At 37.5% G+C, this 23,089-nt stretch overlaps 1 protein-coding gene and 1 long non-coding RNA gene across 5 annotated transcripts in view; one reads left to right on the top strand and one right to left on the bottom strand.

Moving 5' to 3' along the window:
• Positions 1-1,170: 1,170 nt before the first annotated feature.
• On the bottom strand, positions 1,171-3,938 carry LOC146442211 (uncharacterized). Of its 2 annotated transcripts, XR_014850190.1 has the most exons (3): positions 3,809-3,938; positions 3,226-3,401; positions 1,171-3,144 (listed from the first exon to the last, which is right to left on the bottom strand). It is a non-coding gene; the product is annotated as an uncharacterized LOC146442211 (long non-coding RNA). The 2 variants fall into 2 exon arrangements; XR_014850189.1 differs by lacking the exon at positions 3,809-3,938 and having other exon boundaries at positions 3,226-3,594.
• NBN (nibrin) overlaps positions 3,840-23,089 on the top strand; it is a 27,832-nt gene continuing 8,582 nt past the window's right edge. Inside the window, exons 1-14 of one of the 3 annotated variants that reach the window (XM_085053158.1) lie at positions 3,840-3,975; positions 5,396-5,529; positions 6,639-6,784; positions 7,507-7,666; positions 8,087-8,190; positions 13,402-13,519; positions 13,814-14,004; positions 15,077-15,177; positions 16,255-16,390; positions 16,834-17,097; positions 17,358-17,814; positions 19,763-19,852; positions 21,531-21,686; positions 22,676-22,789. In XM_085053158.1, coding sequence (XP_084909284.1) covers positions 3,945-3,975; positions 5,396-5,529; positions 6,639-6,784; positions 7,507-7,666; positions 8,087-8,190; positions 13,402-13,519; positions 13,814-14,004; positions 15,077-15,177; positions 16,255-16,390; positions 16,834-17,097; positions 17,358-17,814; positions 19,763-19,852; positions 21,531-21,686; positions 22,676-22,789 — 2,202 coding nt within the window. In that variant the 5' untranslated portion in view covers positions 3,840-3,944. Of the gene's footprint in view, positions 3,976-5,395; positions 5,530-6,638; positions 6,785-7,506; positions 7,667-8,086; positions 8,191-13,401; positions 13,520-13,813; positions 14,005-15,076; positions 15,178-16,254; positions 16,391-16,833; positions 17,098-17,351; positions 17,815-19,762; positions 19,853-21,530; positions 21,687-22,675; positions 22,790-23,089 lie in introns of all 3 variants that reach the window. The other 2 variants (XM_085053160.1, XM_085053157.1) reach the window with 2 other exon arrangements.

Here is a 23,089-nt window from a genome sequence, read left to right as displayed (position 1 = left end):
GCCGTGCCCTTTACCCATAGCAAGGCGGCCAGTTCTTAGCACTTGTTTTGGGGGGAGAGGAGTTGTTTGTTTAAGAAATATGAGAAAAGGAGTGGCTGAGAAAAATTAGCTGTCTACTAATTAGGAGTTCAAATGGAGTGGGTAACGCAGGGCCTGATTTGAGGTGAAATTGTGTATTCACAGATCATTTCTCGGCAGCAGACAGAGGCTCCATGGTGGCTGCACCATACACACCAACACTGTCTGACTGCAGTGAAATGAGGTTCATCAGAAAGATCAAGAGTCCTCATTTCAAATTCAGCACTGTCGATGGAGTTCAGAAATGGCCTGACCTGAGCATCAGACCATATTCACCTGCAAGGGATTATGTTGAGATAACAAGATACTTGATTTATCTGTGTTGGGCACAGAGACTGGCTGATGGCAAAGGTAATGACTGATTGATACCCACCCATTTGCACAGCCTTGGTAATAAGGCAAAGAAACCTGCACAGTCATATCTGCTCATATGGGAGAGGGTAAGGGAGTCGGGGAGTAGCATGGTAGCTGTAAGAACTTACAGATTTAATAAAGCTGCAGGTTTTGAGGCGAGGACATCACACTTGAATCTATACAGTTACAAAATAGCATGAAATGCAAAAAATCTATCTGAGTCTATACTAATCAATTTTTGAATTAAGAATTCTAGGCAAACTGACTACACACCACTGTAGGAGTTCAGAGGAAGCAGAAATAAAATCCTATGGCTTAGTCATCATTGCCTTGTATAAAAGATGTCCAAACAGCCATTTTCTCTAAATATTCAACATTTAGGAAAAAAAAAAAGTTGATACTCTGTTGGTACCGTAAGCTTTTGAGTAGGTAAAATCTTTGTATGTTCTGCACACTTTCTGGCAGGCACTGAAGTAATAGAGCCACACTGCTGGGCATTAGTTGCCACATTTGTCATTAAAGCAGCATGTGGAATATCTGGTAGGTATTAAAGAGTTGCTCTAAAATTTACATAGTGACATTCCATTACAATCAGTTAATTCAAACACACTGAGTCTCAAGAGATATGTAATCAGTGAACAGAAAAACAAAACAACCCACAACAACAACAAACAAACAAAAAAACCCGAAATAAACCACCAAAAACAAAAAAAAAGAAAGTTGGAGAAACATAGTGTATATATTTTAAGAAAAGCTTTTAAATTGCCAAATGCTACAGAATTTAGAAAGCTTCACTGGAACAATGCCAACATGAGGAAACAAACTACAAACTACACGTTGGAAAATACAAATGTGCCAAACAGCTACCTCTAAAATAATCACTGTATTTCCATGGTGAAAGTGAACAAGATTATATGACTGGACTAAATTTCAGAAAATGTTTTCCAGCAGCTTTCACTTATGAGGTGCCATTCCCATCTCACACTTCTTATTTTTTAGTAATATGAAAAAAGTGGTCTCCAAGACTAGAAGGTGGACAAATTTTTAAAACTGCAATAACACTTTAACGCCATACAATCTAAAAATATTATTAAAGGCAGACACATTTTACCCTTCTTTTACAAGGAAAATAAATTGGCTTAATAGGCTATTACTCCACTTTATAAAATTCTACTTCAGTTTGGGTGATGCATATTTACAAGCTTAGGGGGAGTTTAAAAGCAGCCTAACTGAAATATTGAAGCACCCAATCTCTAGTTCAAGGTATGTCAGGAGGTTTAAAGTGCAGAAAATATCTGGTTTTTTTTTTTTTAATCTTTCAGGATAGCATGAGAAATTATAAGACTGTAAATGTGATATCTGCGGAGGAAAAAGTAATTAAAAAATGAAACACGTAGAAAAGGTGAAAAGATATGAAAATGTCTGTCTAGAGCTACTCTTCTGTGAAGGTAATGATGTCTTAATTATCTCTTACAGCAATGCCTAAGAGATAATAACTATATAAGAGCTGCCAGGTATGATTTTACTTTCAAGGACTTAGTGGGGTGGTATAGCATAGAGCTCAACCTGAGTCTTCATCATAAACTTGCATGCCAATGCTGTTTGATGCCAATGCTGCTGATGATAAAGTTTAAAAACAATTCAGGAGAGTTTTGATACAAAAGAATATTAAGACAAAAATATCCTAGGTCGGGAATAAAATATGGACATAATGCACACATAAATTTCTGTTAAGAGGAAAAGTTTAATGATGGAACACCTTGATATTCTGTTTAGATACTGTTCTGACAGTCTCTTTCAGACTCTGATGAACCATTTATTTCTGAACTGAAAAAAAGAACAAGTAGAAAACCAACAAATATTAAAGGACAGACAGCTGGGTCAGTCAGGATCAGAGAGACAGCAAGTACTCACAAAGTCTAGAAGGTAGATAAACGCAAAACCACGATAACAGAAAAATAAAATAAAATTTGATAAATGCAAGAAAATTTACAATATAAACATTATAAAGAGGTTTTTATGATTTATACAGTTTCTTATGATTATGATTTGTCATCTGAGTTGATCACACATGTCAAGCCAGCAGGATAAATAAGACAGAATAGTGACAACAATTCAGAGAATATTTAAGTACAGGCATATAAAGCAGAGAAGTAGTCTCATTTAAGGTAAGCTGTATATTTCTGGTCACCTTAGCTCAAAATTGAAATGACAGAACTATGAGGGACTAAAAAAAACAAGCAAAGAAGATGGATAATTCTTTTCAGAAGAAAAGAGATTAAGGAGACTGTGACCAGTTATCTTAGAAGCATAGGAATGAAAATATAGAAAGGTATCTAATTGAAAAGTTAAGGAAGTCATAACACATGGAGATGAAACAGATTATGATCCTACAGAAAGAACATTTCTGACAGCTCATATTTAAATTTCTGTATGTTTTAGATTGTTATTTTCTATTGGAAAAATATTAACCTGAGTTTTCCCAGCCCATTTCAACTCCACACGTTTTCTGATGCTAACACTTTTTAACTGTGGACATAACTCCAAAAGATTTCACTATTCACTATTTTGCAAAGTTAAGGGGCAAACAATTACCAGTATTCATTACTTGAGAAGTAAGCTGACTGCATGGTAGGAAGAAGTTTGCTGTCCAGCTGCAGATGATGTGATCACCGACATAAGGAATCTGACCCCCTGCTTCCTGTGGGCTGCCTAGCACAAAGAGAAATGGGTGTTTTGAGCCATACCTCAGATGTGTGTGAATGCAGCCACGCACGTATGGCATCCCCATACCTGTCCTCTGCTGTTCCTTTCCAGAACACTCAGCGTAAGACAAGTCTCTGGCAAGCTGCCGAATGGCCTCCGAACTCCCAGGTGTTTATTCTTTTATTTAAAATCCTATTTATTTCTTCTTTTTATCCAAAAGTTGCTTTCAGTAAAGAGATGAACGTCTAGAGCATTTCCTGTTCCTGCAATGCATTTTGTTAGGGATGTTAGCGCACTGAGAAGGGCAAAACAGAGGGACACAACTTATCTGGAGCCCGCAGCTGCCCCCGGGGCGGGAGATGCCTGCCCCGACCCACGCTAACACGGCCTGGAGGTAACCGGCTGGGACAGGGCCGGAGGGGCGAGCCGCGGGAGCGCCCCACCTCGGCCCTTCCCGGCCCCGCCTCGGCCCTTCCCGGCCCCGCCTCGTTCCCTCCCGGCCCCGCTCCGTTCCCTCCCGGCCCCGCCCCTTTCCCCCCCGGCCCCGCCCCTTTCCCCCCCGGCCCCGCCCCGGCCCCGCCTCTGCCCTTCCGTGTCTCTGCGCCCCTCCTGCGCACGCGTCCCGCTCCTCCCCTGCAGAGGCAGCGCGAGGCCAGTAGGGGGTGCCCACCATCGCGTCCCTCCCCTCAGCCCGGCCCGGCGCGCGGGATCGCGGCGGCAGTGGGGGCGGTGGCTCCTCCCGGGGTTTTCTCTCCCCGGTTCGGCCTCGTCCCCGCTCGCCGGGGGCTGCCTGGCGGAGCTCCAGGATGTGGAAGTTGGTGCCCGCCTCGGGAAAAGGTGAGGGAGGGCCAGACGCCGCCGTCGCTCCGGCGGGCTGGGCCCGGGCACCGCGGGCTCCCTCCCCGCCCCGAACGGCGCCTGCGCGGGTCCCGGGGCGGCGTGAGGCTGGAGCCCGCCGGCCCGGGCGGTGTCCTCGGCTGCCGGTTGTGCTGGCTTGTTGGCTTCCACAGGGCCGGCTCCAGCCGGGCTTGCGTGCCCATGCTTCTCGGGCCGAGCTGCCTCGAGCCAGTGATGATCCAAGGGCTCGTTGCTGAGGGCCCTTGACCACGTTTTTGCCTGAATCACTGCAGACCACAGCTACTGTTAAATGTAACAGGGCTTCTTTTCGAACCTGTGCGGAATGTCTTTGGGTGCTGCAGGTTACAGTGTCCTGCTTTGAAGTACCTGGAGTGGAGTTGAGGTCTGAGGCAGCAGTCAACCTCAGGTGTCTCTCAAAAACGATGTTTAACTATTGATGTTTCAAGGACCAAGTGTTGAATTTTATGCTGTTTCGTGGATTCAGAGTTTTGAACCTGAATCGCCTCTATACTTTTCTTCACTTTGTCCATAGGAACTTTAGTAATAGGTATCATAAAATACATACATTTTGTCCTAAGTGTTTATAAGGAACAGACCTAACACAACTAACTTCATGTTTCTATTTCCTGGTTCACTGGGAGGAAACTTTGGATATTTGATTTATTTCCTAGAGGCAATAGCACCTGATCCTGTTGAAGTGAGCTGATTTACCTCTTACTCTCAGAGAGCTGTTGAGTGAATCAAAACACTCCTCATTCTATTCAGAATGATAATTTCTGCACAGTTCGTATTTGGAAAGTTATTTGCCCAGGGTTGATAACTAGAATTTAATGTGTACTTAACTCTTTTCATCAAGAAACATTTCTGTTTCTCTTGACCACGTTTGAGATGGAGTCAAGCCATTCACTGGGAAGCCACTGTGGGGTCTAGGTGACAGGTACAAAGCATAAGCTAAAGCGTAAGCATTGGTCAGAGGCTGAACTTACTAAGTATCAATTTGATTTACACTGCAGATCTCTTTACATTCATTAGGAGGACATTTTTCTCTGAACCTTGTAATCAGTTGTGTGAATAAATAATATAACTTCAAAAAATTACATACTTCTATAAAGTACGTAATTAGTGTTTTAGAAAACCCACCTTATGTTGTGATTTTTTTTTCTTCTAAATATTACACCTAATCTTTAAGAAAGTATTGATAAAAGTATATCATTCTTGAAAAAACTGTGCTATCACTTTTGAAACTGCTTAGTTTATTGTAAAATGTGTCCTTTTGTAATGAACAGAGCAAGGGAGCAAGAAAGAAAGAGGTCAAACTTCTCAATGTCTCTCCTGTGTGCTTCAGGTATTTTGGTGGTTTTTGTAAATTGATATTTTTCTGTCTATTGTTTATTTACAGGAGAGCCACATCGGCTTTTAAGCGGTATAGAATATGTTGTTGGACGCAAAAACTGCACAATTTTAATTCAGGATGATCAGTCCATCAGTCGAAGTCATGCAGTTCTGACCGTAAATCAGCCTGAAACAAGCTCTGTAAGTAGCTGGCATTTTACTGCATTATCAGTACAGTGTGGGCATAATTCAGTCTGCCATGAGCATGCATAGTCTCATTTTGGTCTCACCAGTTTTATGCTTAGAGTAGATCTTGAGTTAGAGTGGAATTGATCACCTGTCCTTTTTTATTAATCTTGAATTTTTTTTCTTTAGGTTTGTTTGCCTCTGTTGAGGAATCTAGTGGCACAGTTTTAGTGGTCCAAGCTTCCTTTTATCCCAGAGCAGCATCACTAGGAATTTGTATTAAAATAATCATAGCAGGAAAATGGTACAATTAAGTTCCATTATGTAGACAAACTTTAGGTTCTGGGAAGTGCTTCAGTTGTTTTATTGTGGACTTAGTTTCTATTTCATTTCCTATCATTAATCCTGTATTTGCTTCGAGCACGGAAAAGAAAAATGTAGCAGGGAGAATTAGCCATCAGGAATTTACTATAACTAAGGGTTGTGACTTTTATGGATGTTTTGAAGCCAGTTGGCAGGAATTACATTTATGTAACCTTATGTAACCTTTTTGTGTTTAAAATTAAATACATGAAGTATATTTGTCCTTTTAATGCTGCAAATATTGAGTGAGTCCAGTGGAGGGCAATGAAGATGATGAGGGGACTGGATCACCTTAGTTGTGAGGAAAGACTGAGGGATCTGGGCCTGTTCAGCCTCGAGAAGAGACAGCTGAGAGAGGACCTCATCAGTCTGCAAGGAGGGTGTCAAGAGGTTGGAGTCAGGCTCTTGGTGGTGCCAAACAGTGGGACAAGAGGCAATGATGGAAACTGGAACACAGGAAGTTCCACCTGAACATGAAGGAGAGCTTCACTGTGAGGGTGACTCAGCACTGGAAAAGATTGCCCAGAGAGGTTGTGGAGTCTCTATCACTTTCTCTTATTTGTTCACAGTGAAAAGCAGAAGATGAATAATTACACATACCAAGCCTCATTGCCCAAAGTCTTTACTTAAGGTGGTATTTTGTGGGCTGCTTCGTATTTATCTGTTGCATTGATCCACAATGATAGTAACTTGTTTCTGATAAAGCTATCTCATTCTGATAAACTGCAATGTTTAATAAACTTAGTTATGTTTATTTTCAGAGTCAGTCTTTCTCAATCCCTGTATTAACAGTAAGAGATACATCTAAGTATGGTACCTTTGTTAATGGAGCAAACCTCAACGGTACTTCAGTGTCTTTGCAGTCTGGTGACAGAATCAATTTCGGAGTCTTTGAGAGCAAGTTTAGGTAAGTGTTTTGATTATAAAATATCAAGTAAAAAAATCAGTTTTTGAGAAGAGTATTTTCACATCATACAACTTTGGAAGTGATACAGCAATTACAAATTTTTAGAAAGAAACATAATACAGGAATCATACCATGAGACCATGACTGTTGTACTAGAAAGTCTGCAAAGTAGAAAGAAGATTAAATAACTTAAAAATGAAATAATGAAATTTGATATGTTTTTAATTTGATATGGAAGATCTAAAATATATATGAAGGCTGATGGTCAGGAATAATGGCAATGTTAGGAGAATGCTACTTGAAATTGCATTCTATATGACACTTGTATTTTTTAAGTACTAATGTGTTGGTGAGCTGTCCTGTTGAGTAGCCTTTTGCTTTTGGAGACACAAACTAAAATTTCTTTTGATATTCCCAGACCTTGCACTATTCTTGAAGCACTAATTCTGTGTGATGTCTGTGAAAGACTCACAAGTCCATAGGAACATTTCAAACATCAGGTCAAATTGTCATTAATTTTTCTGAATTAAAATTAGTATTTAATTCCTTCAGGAATTTTTAAATCAGGAAGATTTTACTTTGATCTAGGTAAGAGTATGGGTCTTTTAATTTTTTTCCTTCAGATTTCCCTGCAGTACAAACATGATAGTTAAGTCAGCTCTGTTCATCATAATGATTGGCTATATTAACTCAAGCAATTCTCTTTTACCTGTTCTTTGCAGAGTGGAGTATGAACCTTTGGTTGTCTGCTCCTCGTGTTTAGATGCAGCTCAAAAAACTGATTTAAATAGAGCCATCCAGCAGCTTGGAGGCCTTGTAGTGAATGAATGGACTAAAGATTGTACCCACCTTGTAATGGTATCAGTAAAAGTTACTGTTAAGGTATGTTGAGCTCTTGCCTGTTGATAACATTGCTCTGCAGTCTTCCCACAAATGCTAATTAAATTCTAGGTATGTTCAAGATTTTTCTCTACAGAACTGTAGTCAACTCTTCTTTTTCCAAGTTTAGAAGATGTGTATGTCAAGAAGAGGTTGAAGGGAAAGAAAACAAAAAAAGCCAGTTTTGGAGACCTACTGATTTTCATCAGTTGCCTTCTACATTTTCATAACTATAGTCAAAACATCATTTAGAGTGTTCCAGGCTATTATAAGCAAAATTATCCCAGAAGCAAAATCAGTATTGTTTTATTATTGTTTGGGTGAGATTTTCCACATATTAGATCTTAAAAAGCTAACGTCAGTTGAACTGTGTTTTATATAAATTTTTTCCATGCAGTAAATTTATATTTTCTGACTTTTCAGACTATATGTGCTTTGATTTGTGCTCGACCAATTATAAAACCAGCGTTTTTTTCTGAATTAATCAGAGCTATTCAGTCCAGGCAGCAGCTGCCAAATCATGAAAGGTAAGTTGCCAAATCACCATGTTTACTGTGTTGCAGAATGGAATTCATAGGAGTTAGATTATCAAATAACTAGACATTTATCTGATAATTTTTGACATAATACATGATTCATTGTAATTGTATTTGTGGAATAATGCTTAATACAATTAACATTTTAATGTTCCAGCAATTTTCTTGTTCTCATCCCTAGAGTTATAAAATGAGCTCTTGGAATTGGCTGTATGCTTAGACATGTTACTGTCTCTAACTTATTTTGTTGGTATTGAATGTTGCTTCAAACAATTCTGAGAATTAATACATAAAAATAAAGAAATTATACTTTATAAAAGAAATTGCATCAAGTTTATTTTGTTATGTAGACATATTTTCCCAGTGTGCTGTTAGTTACTGAATTTACTGTAAACTTTGGTCAGAACAGTTATCCTGACCATTGAATTCCCTGAAATAGCAGAGGTTTTTAATTATCTGTTAAGAGATGAAGTGAGACTAATGTGCTTTGGCCTTCACTAAATGAGAATAAAATACTCATTGTTTTCATGGTTGAATTAACTTCAAAAGGGAATTCTTAATTTGGAATAAGTAAATACCGCAGAATAGCTTTTCTGGTTATTTTCTCGATGTGAGAAAGTGTAAAATTGTCCTAATATTGTATGTGACAATTTCATCCGAGCTCATATTGCTTCTTATTTTACCTTGAAAAAGGAGACAGTTGTGTTTGGTTTGGGGGTTGTGGTTGTTGGTTTTCTATTGTATGAACGCATGAAATTCGTGAGAAACTTCCACTCTGTATATACATTCATATGTTCATAAATAGGCATATATGTTAGGAAATGGTAATTTATTTACTTTAGTGGTGTCTTGGTTTGAAAGACAGGTGTCTGCTAAGAGAGATTGAACCCTCTCTTGGGTCAGAGAATGTGATTTCCCCTCCCTCTGAATTATTTTAATTTTGAAATCAAAGGCTTTCAGGCAAAGGTATGGGAAAAGGAATATCAGTTCTTTACTAGTATCTATAAACAAGCAGTAACAATAATAGCAACCACAACTAGAACCAGAAAACCAATAGCAGATGACGTTTCAGCTGCCGAGCCTTTTCCCCTGTGGTGTAATCACGGTCGCAAGCAGCAGGGGCGCTGTTGAGCTCCTGGCCGGGCAGGGCAGGTGCGATGACTGCCGAGCGGCTGCAGGTGGCGCTGTTGAGCTCCTGGCCGGGCAGGGCAGGTGCGATGACTGCCGAGCGGCTGCAGGTGGTGCTGTGGCACAGGGTCAGGTCAGCCTCAGGCAGCTGGTGATGGTGGAAAAGGCTGAGAAGCAGGCAGGCAGGCAGGCAGCTCAGAGCGACAAGCAGGGCGGCAGGGGGCAAGGGCTGGCTTTCCCCGGCTAGCCAGCGAGGTTGCAAGGATTCCGCAGTCACAGCAGACGCCGTGGTCTCGTGTGGCAAAGTGGGGAGGGTGGCAGGGACAGCCGGACTCCCCGCCAGCTGCTGCGAGAAACACAGCCGGGGAAAATGTGCACTCCCAATGGGAAAGAGGTTAAATCAAAGCTCACCCAGCCAAGAGGAGAAAGGCAGAGCACAGTTGGATTTCCTGCGGTCGCAGCCAGAAGCAAAGAGCAGCCTCTCCTCCCAGTGTCCGACAACGAGAGAATGCCAGTCTCCAAAGGCCAGCTCTTTCCTTCCCCTGCCCCTCCTAGCATACCCTTTTGTCTCTTATGAAGGAGTTGATGGCGCTAATCACCCACCTATTTGTGGCTTAGTAACAGGGATGGAGAAAAAATTCCAAAACCCCCCAAACCTCCAACAAGTGGGTATGATGCTAGCCATTGGTAGAAAAGATTGGGGACTGAGGCTGGGGAGATGCCAAACAAACTTCTGCTGCACACATGGAAATAGAAACAAAACTGGAGAGGATTTATAATAAGCTGTGCTTGGTATGTAGTAAAATACATTTCAAAGAACATGGTAATACTTTGGTAGAGCAGTACAGATGCCAATCTGGAGCACTTGATAGGACATACTCTTTAGTTTCTAGATGCTGGCTTGCTTTTGCAGGGTTTATGTATTATCACAAATCAGTCATCTGTGAGTGGTTTAAAGCTCATTTGTTCTTCAGTTTCAGAAGAAATGGAGAATCTGAATGAATTGTCACTTTCCTTTCTACATAAACTTGTGCATTGTTTCCTAAGGATGTAAGAAAATTAAACAAACTATTTAGTACTCTCTGAAATAATTTTCTGGCAGTTTTTTTTTTCTTTTGTAGCACAGGTCATACAAGCCATCAAAAGTTAGTGATTGGTTGTGCAACCTGAAACTTGTTTGGTCCAATATTACCTAGTTGTGATGCTGCCATTCCTGTCTCTTACAGGAACAAGTAAACCATGTCTTTGTCTTCTGAAACCAGGGGGTGTGTCCATTTAATACTGAAGTGACAGTATAATTGAGTTTTTAAGTGCTCCCTAAAAAAGAAGCAGATGGTTATGTTTACCTTTCTGAAGTATTTTTGCTAACCTTTGAGACCCTGAGAGGAACTGAACAGGCTAAAAGTTAGTGACACTAGCAGTATATACCTAATGTAGCTTTAAAAGAGAGTTCTGCATCAAGCTAAATGGAGCAGCTGATGTAATACACAGATCTATGTTTAAAATAGTGCTGTATTTTAAATAGGTAATATTTGTGAGAAGTTGCTTGTGGGAAGATACTGAAAATTTACTTAGCAGCTGTTTTCATTAAGTTTCTAAAAGTACTCCTGACTTTGACAGGGAATCTCTACATTGTGCATTGTAGGTAGAGCTGACCTGAGCTGGTATATATCCACAGGACACCAGACAGCTTGGGGCAGTACTAGCTGGGTGTGAAATGGGAAAAATATATTGAGATGGCAATACCAGCTGACAATGTTAATTGAATCTTTACTATTATTATAGAGCTGGTCTCTCCCAAGAAATATAGGGAAACATTATCTTAGAGTTAAATAAAATAAGTATTAAAGCATCTTTTTGTTTATATTAAGACTTCATGTAATTGCAAACCTGCAGTTCCCATATGAATATGGGGTTTCTTACTTGAGGTTTTTTATGGTGTTACCCCAGTCCTCTGGTACTCTCTGACAACCTATGCAAGGAAGAACAATAACTGAAGATTTCACAAATGACTGCATAAGTGCAGCCTTGCAGGAAAGAATGTATTTTATTACTTCAGTACAGTGTCAATAGTGCAGGGCTTTGAAAAAGAAGGAAAGTAACAGAGTTTTTAACAGAAACTCACCAAGAATCAAAATCTATTTATTGAGAGATTCAAGGTTGTAGAGGATCTTTTCTGGATAATGGTGTTACTGTTTAAAGCTTATTGAGGTCAGAGTAAGAGGAGCACTTCAGAATCCTGACTGAAAAAGACTGTTGTCTTTTGAGCTTAGATCAGGGTAAGAGTGTACAAGGAAAATCAAAGGTTGGGTTTTTGTGGGTTGATTTTTTTTGTTTGTTTTTTGGTGGGTTTTTTGGTTTTTGGTTTTGTGGGGGTTTTTTTTGTTTGATTTTGGGGTTTTTTTTTGGTTTTGGTTTGGTTTGGTTTTGGAGACAATCATCAGTTTAAGCTGTTTGTTGAAATTTAAAAAAGGAGATTTTAATATATATTTATAAAGAAACTATAGTCCAGCTTCAAACTAGTGAAAACTGCTGTTTTCCCATTTTTACTCATCCTCTCATCTTTAAAGATGACTTTGTCCCTTGTATTTATTTTAGGTTAATAACTGTCTCTATGGGACCTGGTATTTAAGTCTTCTGGCTTAATAACGAAAGTCTGAATTGGCCTATTTCTACCTTAAATTATTAGTCTTTATCATATCTATTCAATTTCAGTGCAACAATATTTTTGTAAACTGACTTGAATAGGCTGCTGAAACTGATCAAATACTCATCTTTCAAAATCTGGTGGATTTAGGTTGCTTAATTTTCATTGTGTGCATAAAGCTTCCAGTATTGATTTTCAAGAACACATAAGAATGTAGGTTATTTAAAAGCACATATAGCTATATAGCACATTTTAGCCTATCCTAATTGAACTGTGTATTTGGATGAAGTATATGTTCAAAATTTATGTTCTAATTCTTGTGTTCATCTTGAAGTATATGAATGTTCATAGTGTTTGAGGAATGTTTTTCTGTTTACAGTTGCTCGATTTTTTTCAGAAACTTCAATATTTCAGCATTTCATGGAATATGTTTCTTGCTTAGAATCTGCCAATCTTTGCTGCTAAAAACAGAGTTTTGTTGATGTGTTTCAGCATCTTTTTTTTTCCTGCATAGTAGTATGAGAAGGAGGCATAATCAGCGGTCAGAACAAAGATAAGTAGTTCTGTGATCAGCCAAACTATGTACATAAACACCTATTTGGGTACAGATATGGTATACTTTAGTTCAAATTGACCTATAGTTTCCCTTCTTTCTGATATGTGCCTTCATCTTGCTCTGTCAGAACTGCTGTAGTAGGGAATATGTGGCTCAAAGATCCTGAAATACCCTGAAATTATCAATTAGATGCATGTCCTAATTCTAGAGGCTTTTTGTGCTGTGGGCATGCCATCATCAACTGGAGCTCAGGTCACCGGCTGTGGCAAAATTCAGTTTCAGGATAGAATTTTATTTTTGTGTAATATGTTTCCCAGCTAAACTCCTGGTCACTGTGCCTGTATTGGACAAAAACAAGACAGAATCTGCAGGGTGAATTCCTTCAGTTCTCTATCCCACCAGCAAGAAAAGTGTACTTGTTTGCTGTCATGCTATAGGCTGTTCTGGAGTTTGGTGGTTTTGATGTCAATTTCTTGACACAGTAGAAGAGGATGAGGGGTAGTTGTCCCACGTGGAAGGTAGAGGAAACAAGATGACTTATTTTGTGTGAAGTTTTACTATTACCCAGAGTAAGTGCAGAATGAAGTTGCAGTCTTATTTGTCAGTATTGTTAGTAAATGTGGATTGGTTGAAGGCATTCCTAAAAGTGTTGTTTTCTTAGTTACTGAAGTAGAAAGTCTTGGTCTTATTTTTGATGTTGAGAAATTAGGGGTTCTGCTTCTTCTTCACAATCTCTTGAAAACTATTCATGTAAGTAGTTTTAACAGAGAAATGCAGTATTGTAACTTCAGAACTTTAAAATGGAAAGGACTATGAGTCAATATTGATAAGCGATTCTGAATTTTGTAACTTTCATTTTCTGTTCTTGCAGCTTTTATCCTCCAGTTGATGAGCCTTCCATTGGCACTGAAAAACTGGATTTATCTGAGCATCATGAAAGGAAAAAAATATTCAGTGGAAAAACTTTTGTATTTCTTACTGACAAGCAGGTAATCAGGCTTTACATTGCAAAAATCCTGCAGGAGTAGCTCAGCATGGATTTGTTCTCTCTGAAATCACACTCATTCTGGGTTCATCAGGAAAGAAGGATTTCTATGTATTTATCCTGCAGTGTATTTATCACTACAGTGGCCTAAGGAAGATAAAATATAGAAGAGAAACAGAACACATTACATCTGCAGTAGTGCATCATTGAGAAGCACTGCACTGATAGTTCTGTATTCTGATATCTCTAAACTGACTGCATTCTAAGATTTTTTTTTTTATTTGCATTCTCTGTTTAGCACAAGAAACTGGGTCCAGCAATTGTTCTTGGAGGAGGGGAAGTAAAGTTGATGACAGAAGGAAGAAAAGAAATGCCTTCACTACTTTCTCCTGAAGTTTGTGTAGTTGATGTGGGTTTGACAGACTCTCAGATCTCAGGATCTGACTCTATGAGAAACAGGACTGATTCCATTCTGACTGTCTTGGAAAGGTGCAGCATTGTTCTCTTGTACAGCGGTGGGGTAATTTCAGAACTTCTGCAGAGACTTGGTCATGGTGTTTGCATACATATTTAAGCAGGAGGTTGCTTATAAAGGGGTCTTTTTTTCATTGTTTTAAGTATTTAGCAAAGTAACTAAAACTTCTTGAAGCACGAAAGAAAGGATTTAGTAGTTCCATGAGGATTTGATGGAATTTATTTTTCTTTTTATTTTCTTTTTATTATTTTTTGTACAAAAATTTTTCTACAAAAATTCATTGTAATGAAGCTGCCTTAAGATTACAGACAAGTAGTTTCTCTTCTACTATTTAAAAGAAATTAAAATTAATGTGTTCTAAGCATGAAAAATAAATAATTCATGTTATTTCATTAAATACATGTATTTAATCAAAAAGAGATGAGATGGCACCTTGAGGTCATGTGGTTCATTGTTGGGTATTTATTTGTATACAGTGTTTTTGGAGAACAGCTTCTGTTTAATGAAAATCAGTTTTTGTTTTGGTGGTAGGTTTTGTTTGAGAGGGCAGACTGCATATATTATAGATGTTAGGATTGTTATTATGCCATTTTATTAAAACAATGAAACAAAATCTCAATCCTTAGCACATAAACTTAGTTCCTCTAAATATTCCTGTTAGGTAGAGAAGACAGCACTCAATCTCTACTCATGGCTGGAGTACAGAAGAAGGGGGGGTGTGTGTGCCTGACTTGTAAGATGTGGTCAGATCTTTCAAGTCTCTTTTCACAGATTTTCGAATGAGAGGTAGAGCATAATTGGTTAAATGCCCCAAAATCAGGGAAGGAGAGGTGTATTGGTCAGATTACTGGAGTTGGACAGTGGCTACGGCAGCGGGAAATATGGGTGTTCATACATATAGGACATGGCTATAATGAAGGATAATTGTGCTGACTTACTGTATTGGGAAAAACTGTAGTGTTGGCTTATGGTTTTTTGGAGGAGGAGTGGAACATTTTGTGCTTTGCCACAGCTGTGCTCATTTGCCCATTTGTCTTTAAATCTGTACTGAAAAACTTTTTATTGTTTTTATTTGTATATTAACAGCAAGAATCTTAGGGCTATTCCAGAGGCAGAAATTGGATTGGCAGTTCTCTTCATGTCTACAGAAAAATACTGCAATCCTCAAAAGCAGCCTGCTTCCAAAGGTAGTAAGTTAACAGCCTTAAAGAGGCATTATTTCTTTTTATTTAGGGGCATTAATTACTGGTGTTCAAGTTGTTTTGTTTTGCAAGACCACTAAAAAGGAGTGACACTCAATGAAAAAATGTTTACGATTCCAAAGAGATAATTGGTTTCTAATGGTCTCACAGTAAATTGGAATGAAAATTATGTGGCTCTTAGATGTAAATAATAAAGTAGATCTAAAAGTAGCCTAAAATGCAGACACATGGAACAGTGATCTTGAAAGGAAAGGTCGTTTGAAAACATCTTCTGAAGTTCTTATTTTTAGTGACTGCTGAATTCATATGTATGTGGTAGTTTGAATTCCATGCTATTCTGTCTTTTCATAAAAGACTGGGCTAATAGTAAATTAAAAGATAGATGTTAGAAAGTGAGAGAATAAGAACGGAATTAATTTGTTAAGGCTTGATTTTTTTTATCCTTTGCACAAAATGGAATTTGCTTTAGGAAAATACAGTCACCTCCCACACAGTTCAAGACTAAAAATAATCTTTCTGTTAGAAGTTAAAACAATGAGACATGATTACCACATTTGCTAAAATAGTAGTTTGGAGGTGAACTTTCCAAGTCTTGGCTTGAAGCTTGTATTTGCTAATGCAGTAGTAATAAAAGTCTTTGAGAGACAGAAAGAGGTTTTGTTTGTCTAACTCTGTTTTCGTGTCTATTCATGTTAGTCTATATTTTGTTGCTACAAAATTTTCAGAATTATGTTTTATAGATTCTGTTTTGTTCTACAAAGTATTGTATCAGGTAGAAAACCCTACCGTTATTTTAAAAATTTAAAAATAAAAAAATAAGTATTTTGAATAGAGAAAGACATACATGCAGTACTGACAGAGCTCTGAAAAATATTTTGGTTGACTGATATCCTTGTATGAATAACTTGTGTATGATCTATTGTCTGTCCAGCTAGTTTAGAAAATATCACAATATTAAGTCTCAGATTCAGTTTTAAGGTCTGGTAGTAATGTGTGATAACATGCAAAGAGATACAGATTTGATATTAACCTTCTAATTCTTCTCTTGTGTTGGTCTTGCAGCTGTATCTGAAAGTTCTCCTGCATCAGCTGTCGTAGGCCGAGCCATTTCCCAGAGTTTGGCTGTGGAGGAAACCATAATGCCAACTGCTGCAGATAGCAGCACATTTTACATAGCTGATACAGAAGAGCAGACATGGTAAAGTATTTCTGGACATTTCTAATCTAATACTTTCAAATAAAGTAATCTTTTTTGGCAGAGGAACTGTGTCATTGCCATGGGCAAAGATATACAGTGTTAGATATGGCATTTACTTAAATCGCTGTCAGTTGTCTGTGGTGAGATAATTTCTGCTTTTGAGTGCTAGATTACAGAAACCATCCCATAGGGTTTGGATGACTCTTTCAGATGCAAATGGAGGTACTGCGTGTCTCTCTTGACTGTCTGAACTATTACAAATTTTCAAGCCATTTCACAATTAGAAGAATAGACTGATCATGGCAGATTCTACAGTTTGTTTTTAGCACATTGTTTATAAGTTGATTCAATGTAGAGGTATAGCTTTTTAAAAAGTGGTATTTTCAGTGTTTCTCTGGTAACTTCCCTTGTGTCATTTAGTATTTTTTTTCTCTCTAATCTAGTATGGAGATAGAACATACTGCCCAGATGCATAGACAAGGGAAAATGGCTTTCCGGGATACAGCTGCCGTAAAGAAAACCATTAGCACAAGTGACAGTGTAAATGCAGGAACATCAGTACCTAGAGGGAACAGAATGTCTGGGTTAAGTCAAAGAAGTCAGCCTGTTTCACCACCTAAACTTTCAGAAGCTGGCAAACCTCGTGAGAGTGCTTCACGTCACCAGTCAAACTCAATTACAAATTACTTCCAGGTAGCTAGAAAGAGGTATGTTGAAATGGTCTTGACATTACTTCCCTTATTGATATGTTGGTGCTGTTTCTCAAAAATTTTAACTCAAGCAATGTACTTTTGACACATACTTAAAAAGGTAATTTTTAGATCAAATTCTTAGAATGGAAAGCTTTTCCTCAAGGGTGCTTTAAATTTCACAATGCAGTCAGTAAAACCCCAGAGGCTGTTATGTTGTGGGTACAGCTAATCATACTTAAAAATACTTTCGTAATTTATTTCTGGCTAAGGGAAAGAGCTGAAGAAGAAGATGAAACATCTGTACCCAAACTAGCAAAACTGGAAGAACGACCATTGCCTCTTTCCAAGTGCACTGAATCCACAACTTCACTGATCTGCAACAGTGAAGCAAAACAGCATCAAAAGAAAAATAACATTCTGGACCCAAACCCAAATTTTGCAGTAGAAGACATGGATATAAAGCTTATGAGGGAAAGTGTCAAGCTAACAAGTGATAGAACAGACACTAAAAGCACTTCTAGTGAAAATCATGCACCAAAAAAGAGAAAGGAATTAGATGATTTATCTGAAGATGCAGAAGCACTAGAAATTGTGTTTGGAAGTGGAGACTGGGAAGATCACATGGCAGATCATGACCAGGAAGCTCAAGGAAACACACGAAAAAAACAATGTTTGGAAGCCAAAGAAAGCAGGATTCAAGAAGTAAAAGTAAATCAGAGAGAGGAGAATAAAGTAAGTTTTATATTCTTTTCATGTGCCTAATTTTGAAATTTGCATCTCTATTACAAGGGTGCAGTTAACTCCTTTAAGGAGGAAGCTTGCCTGCATACAGAAAATGGCTTTGTAAAATTTGTTTGCTTAAATCTCATACATCAATTTTTAGTTCAGCATGTTACATGTGAACATCTGTTACATTTGAACATTTCAGTTTTACCCTACCTAGATGTTTTTTCATTCTTCTGCGCATTTTTTCTTTGTAAATTGAAAGCTCTGTGTATTCTGAAAGTGCTCTTCTTTTTTTTTACTTTATATACTGTAAACAGAACAGCAGAATGTATCCCTGGTCCAAGAAAAACTCATACTGCTTGTTGCTGTGTTACTTAAAATGTTGTTATACTAAGATAGTACTCAATTATTTGCATGTAATTAATTTTCTAGAGAAACTTCTAGTTGAGCTCTTCTGTTGAATACCACAGTAGTGTCTTTTAAGTCAGAATGTTTTGATATTGTGTGAAAGAGTATTAAAATTCCTGTATTAGAATTTTTTAGACAAAACCAACAAAAACAACAGCAAAACCAAAACGCAGCTTGTGTTTTCATGAGTATTTTTCTGGTTTTGTTTTTTACACTAAGAGAGTTTTCTAAGACATATATACCTTGAGCGGTCACTTCGTTGAAAAAAAAAGCAGGTTTGTAAAAGAAAACAATGTTGAGAGGTCTAGACTATTAATAAATGCAATAGGAATAAGAGAACAAGTTTATTTAAAATGCATATATTAAAGCTTACTGTCCAGTCCATTTATAGTGTAGGCAGCGTTTAGGTGTTTAAAAGTTTGAATGCATGATTAACTGGAATTTGCAAGATTCCTTGGACCACATAAGAGCTAGTAATTGTCTGTGCATCGTTAGCTCTGACCAGCTTGACACTGTTGATACTTCACTGGAGCTTGCTTATGGAAAAGTGTGAACTTTCACTTCATTATAATGCTCCATTTTTGTGTGTGTTACTAACAGGCAAATTTTAAAAGACAAGTCCTATAATTTAGAGAATTTTGTGTCTTGCTTTTTATACTATCAGAGAGTAGGTACTTTAAATTAGGTGTGGCCATACAGACTAAAATTGGTGCTTGGAATTATCTATTGAATTTTGTTGAGGCTTGGAACATTTTTCTATTCTAACTTCTTGTCAGGATTCTGAAGGAAAAAAAAAAGTCTTACGTGCAGCTAAACTGGTACGTTAGCAGATACGCACGTGAAGATTAAAAGACTTCAGATCTGCTGAAGTCTTTTAATAGTTCAGTAATGACCTACTTTATTAATGTAAAATATATTTCCAGTGCACTATGAAGGAGATTTCATGATAAAGCTCCACAGGCAAATTTGATAACTGTTTTCTCTAAGTACAGATGTACATTGTGTATTTGGCAAGACAAAGAATGTGAGTAATTGACTCAAAACCTACAGGGTGCGTAAAGCTGATTTGGTATTTTATCAGCCATTGAAAATAATTTATGTAATGCAAATCTGGTTTTAAACCATAGGACATAATCAACCTGCAGAATACTTTCTTGTTCTAGTAATGAAATGTCCTTTCTGCACATATGTAAACTTCAAATATCAAATAGAAAATGCTACCCTTTATATTCAAAAGCTTTTACAATTTTCCAGAATCTGTCAGGACTTTGAAGATTGTACAGATGGACAAAACTTCCTAGTGTATAAGAAAGAAAGGAAAAAAAAGTGAGCAAATAACAATGATTTTTTAATAGAGAAAATCTCTAATAATTGTTACAGTGGACATAAAATCATTAAAAAATTAAAGTACAGGCAGTTTCTCTTGTTTTAATATTTACATTGATTTGAATATGTTTTTCTACTGTAAAGAGCAGAAAACAATTCTGTGTAATTAAATTTCAATTTCATTTCAGTTTTATATTTAAAATAATTTTTACTCAAATAGAAAGAAGAGGAACTTGGATCAGTTCTCACTTCAGAAATGAAAAGTAGTATCAAGCAAGAGTCACCAGTCTTGGTAAGGAGCCAGCTAATTGTAAGTTTGAACAGCAAATTTTAAGAGGCATTACAATAACACATCAAAATTTTGCTTTTAAGAACATAGTATTTTTGGATCCTATTTCAGGATAAAGGAGATTTGGAAGATTGTACTCCTTAACGTAATCATATGTAAATTTGAATAGTGCAGTCCAGCTTATAGACTGTGAAAAAAAGAGCACCTGTAGTTCATCTGTGTGCTTCTGTAATGGCATTTGGGTGGATACTTGAGGTGACTGCAACTACATATAATTGTATTAAGCCTTCAATGTGGGTAATACTCATACTGATGTTTTTCTTAGATTACCACTTAAAGACGTGCCAAGGATGTAATCTTGTCTACTCTAAGGAGATCACAACTAGAATAGAAAAGATGGACTGTTGAGCAAATGGGTGTAATATATAGTGATTAATAGTAGATAGCATGCTAACTTGTAGGTGAGATGAAGGAAGGAAGGAGCAGAGAATTGCTTGAAGTGGCAGTGAAGCAGAGGAAGAGGAGACTAGGCTGAATGAAACTGAAATTAAAAAAATTTGAAGAGATAGAGTATAGCCAGTCAACAAGGGGCAGAATGATCTTTTCACCTACATGTGAAAAACAGCCCAAGAAGAGGGAATACTGAGCAGGTGTACTAAAGTGCAGGATCAGCTCAGATTAAAGGACTTTTAGTTACATTTTTGTGTTAGTTTGAAAACAAACCAGTGGGAGATTGCAAGTCAGGATTATAAATTTAATAGGAAAATTTAAAAAAAGTGCAATTATACAAGAAAAATAAACCACTGACAGAGTCGATACAACCTGACACCCTGTTAGTCAGGATGGTGGTAGCAGTGCAAGTGAAATAGGTTGAAGCAGTGATCCTGTGAAGGTCTGGTCTCCACCTGAAGGTTCAGTGGTAGCTCTTGTCCTTTGGGAATCCAGTAGACAGTGCTGCCTTGGGCATTTCCAAGGCCAGGTTATATCCAGGTGGGAATGCTTGGCTCCTCCCTCCTGGGTGGAGCATCTCACAATAGGATGAGATAATTCCATGAGTCCTGCTGTGGGGTCTTGACAGTCCATTGATTGTTATCAGGGGTGAGTCATAGCAGAAGATAACAGCCAGTGCCCCCCACAGCTTGTGGTAATAGAATACTAAATACATCTGTATTGTAACCTAGGACAACTTTGCTGTAAAACAACTGTGCTGTATCTAGGCTGGAGTTGTCCTTGAACACAGTTTAATGTTACTTCTTGTTCTGCACCCAGACTTCCTTTTGAATCCAGATAGATGTAGCCCCAGGCAGCAAAGTGTGCATGCAAACTTGCTGGCATATGAGCATTCTCATGTACAAGAAAATTTGTTTCATTGATCAAAATCAGCACCCAGCCCTAGAGCTGGCCAAAAATCTATAGGCTAGAATTGAGCTGAAGGTGTTAAAATTTGTCTTCCTTGGAGTATTTAAATATGTAGCTAAATACAAGAGAAACACATTTACTCTACTTATGGTATAAAAGGAGTCTGAGAAGTTCATACATCTTCTTAACTTCTGGTACTGCTGCTGCTTCCCCTCACTGTATTGTAATTCTAATTTTGCTCAGCTCTGCTCATGATAATTTCTCTACAGTTTACATTGTTAGATATGTTGTATGTCTGTTCACACACTTGAATGCTTCTTCCTTTTTCTTCCCACATAAGAACCACAGCAAACTGCAAGATGACTCCAGCAATCTTCCTAGCAGGCTTCTGTTGACTGAATTTAGATCGCTGGTTGTCAGCTGTCCAAGACAGAACAGTCGTCTTACTGCAAATACCAGCTATGGAGGAAAGAAAAATTTCAAAATGTTCAAAAAGGTTAGTGTGTATTTTAAATGGCCACAAGATGGCACTATTTAAAAATACTAAAAAGTGTTGCCTTCAGATTGTAGAAATAGAAACTGAAGATTTTTATAAAATGATAATAACTAAAGAAAGAAACAATTTAACTACCATATTATAGTGTGAACAGATGTTTTTTTAATTGACTGAAGAAGAGCCAGGCTGACAAAGGCTAACCTCGTGCTAGATTATTTAGATACTTGTACTCACTATTCCAAGCTGTTACTTGGAATAGTGTAACAAAGTCATCAAGTGATGGCTACCATAACTCCTGGTTGTGTCTCCAAAAGCTAGCAATTCCACTTCTCTAAACACCTTTCTATACAACATAGGCTGATTCAGAATCTTCCATTTAAATTAATTAATCTTGAATTTCTATATAGAGCTAAATAAAAAAGTAAGATAATTGCTTGCTTGGGTCCTGAAGGTCATTTCAAAATGATTCTTCATGTTCAGTGTAAAAGTACCACTTCAGCTTATATTAAAAATAAAAATGAAAATCATATCATATAAGATGACTAGAAATGCAAATGTGTATACAATGTGATCACATACTGCTACTTCCTAGGAGTATGCTCTCATATTTAGATAATGTTTTAATTTTCTGATAATATTTTCTTTTCCACCATTTTGTAACAGGTGCTTATGCAGTCTGACAATAAGATATAAACTGATTTTTATTGATATTTTAAACTCCATTTAATGCACTATCAAATTTATTTGGCATATTTAACTTATCAGATGTATTTTTGTTTATTTCTTTTGGTAAAAGGAGGGAGTTAACAGCTTTCTGCAAATGTATTTTTAACTTCAGTCACTTTTAAATATAATCTTTGAATGTTATTCAAAGAAAGACTGGCTGACTTTCTTCTGTGATATCTGAATAGACTTTCTAAATTTGTTAAAATAGATCTTTTACTTGCACTATGTTTGCCTTGCAGTGTTAAGTATTTGTTGTCCAACAGGTAGCTTACCCGGGAGCAGGACAACTTCCACACATTATTGGAGGATCAGATTTGATTGCTCACCATGCTAAAAAGAATTCAGAGCTAGAAGACTGGTTAAGGCAAGAAATGGAGGTAAGATATTATTTTTTAAAAATGGTCAAATAAAAACTTGACTCATGTAAGTGGTCATACCAGCCTGTGATCATTACTGAAATACTTCAGGATTTTACTTCTTAAATAAAATCTCAGCCAGTTAGTTGTCTGCACATGCTCATAGGAGCATGTACCGTAGTAAAGTTACTGAAAGTCAGAGGTGATACTCATCTTTTAATGATTATTTGAATTCATTTTGCATGCAACACTCATATTAATCAGAAATATTTATATTAAGCAAAATCAATAACCTAAAAGAAAATGATCTTTGATGAGTAA

Source organism: Lichenostomus cassidix, chromosome 2, assembly GCF_008360975.1.
Source record: "Lichenostomus cassidix isolate B80296 chromosome 2, HeHo_3.0, whole genome shotgun sequence".
Lineage (NCBI taxonomy): Eukaryota > Metazoa > Chordata > Aves > Passeriformes > Meliphagidae > Lichenostomus > Lichenostomus cassidix.
The sequence above is the reverse complement of the archived record's forward strand: the minus strand, read 5'-3'. Positions and strand labels throughout refer to the sequence as shown.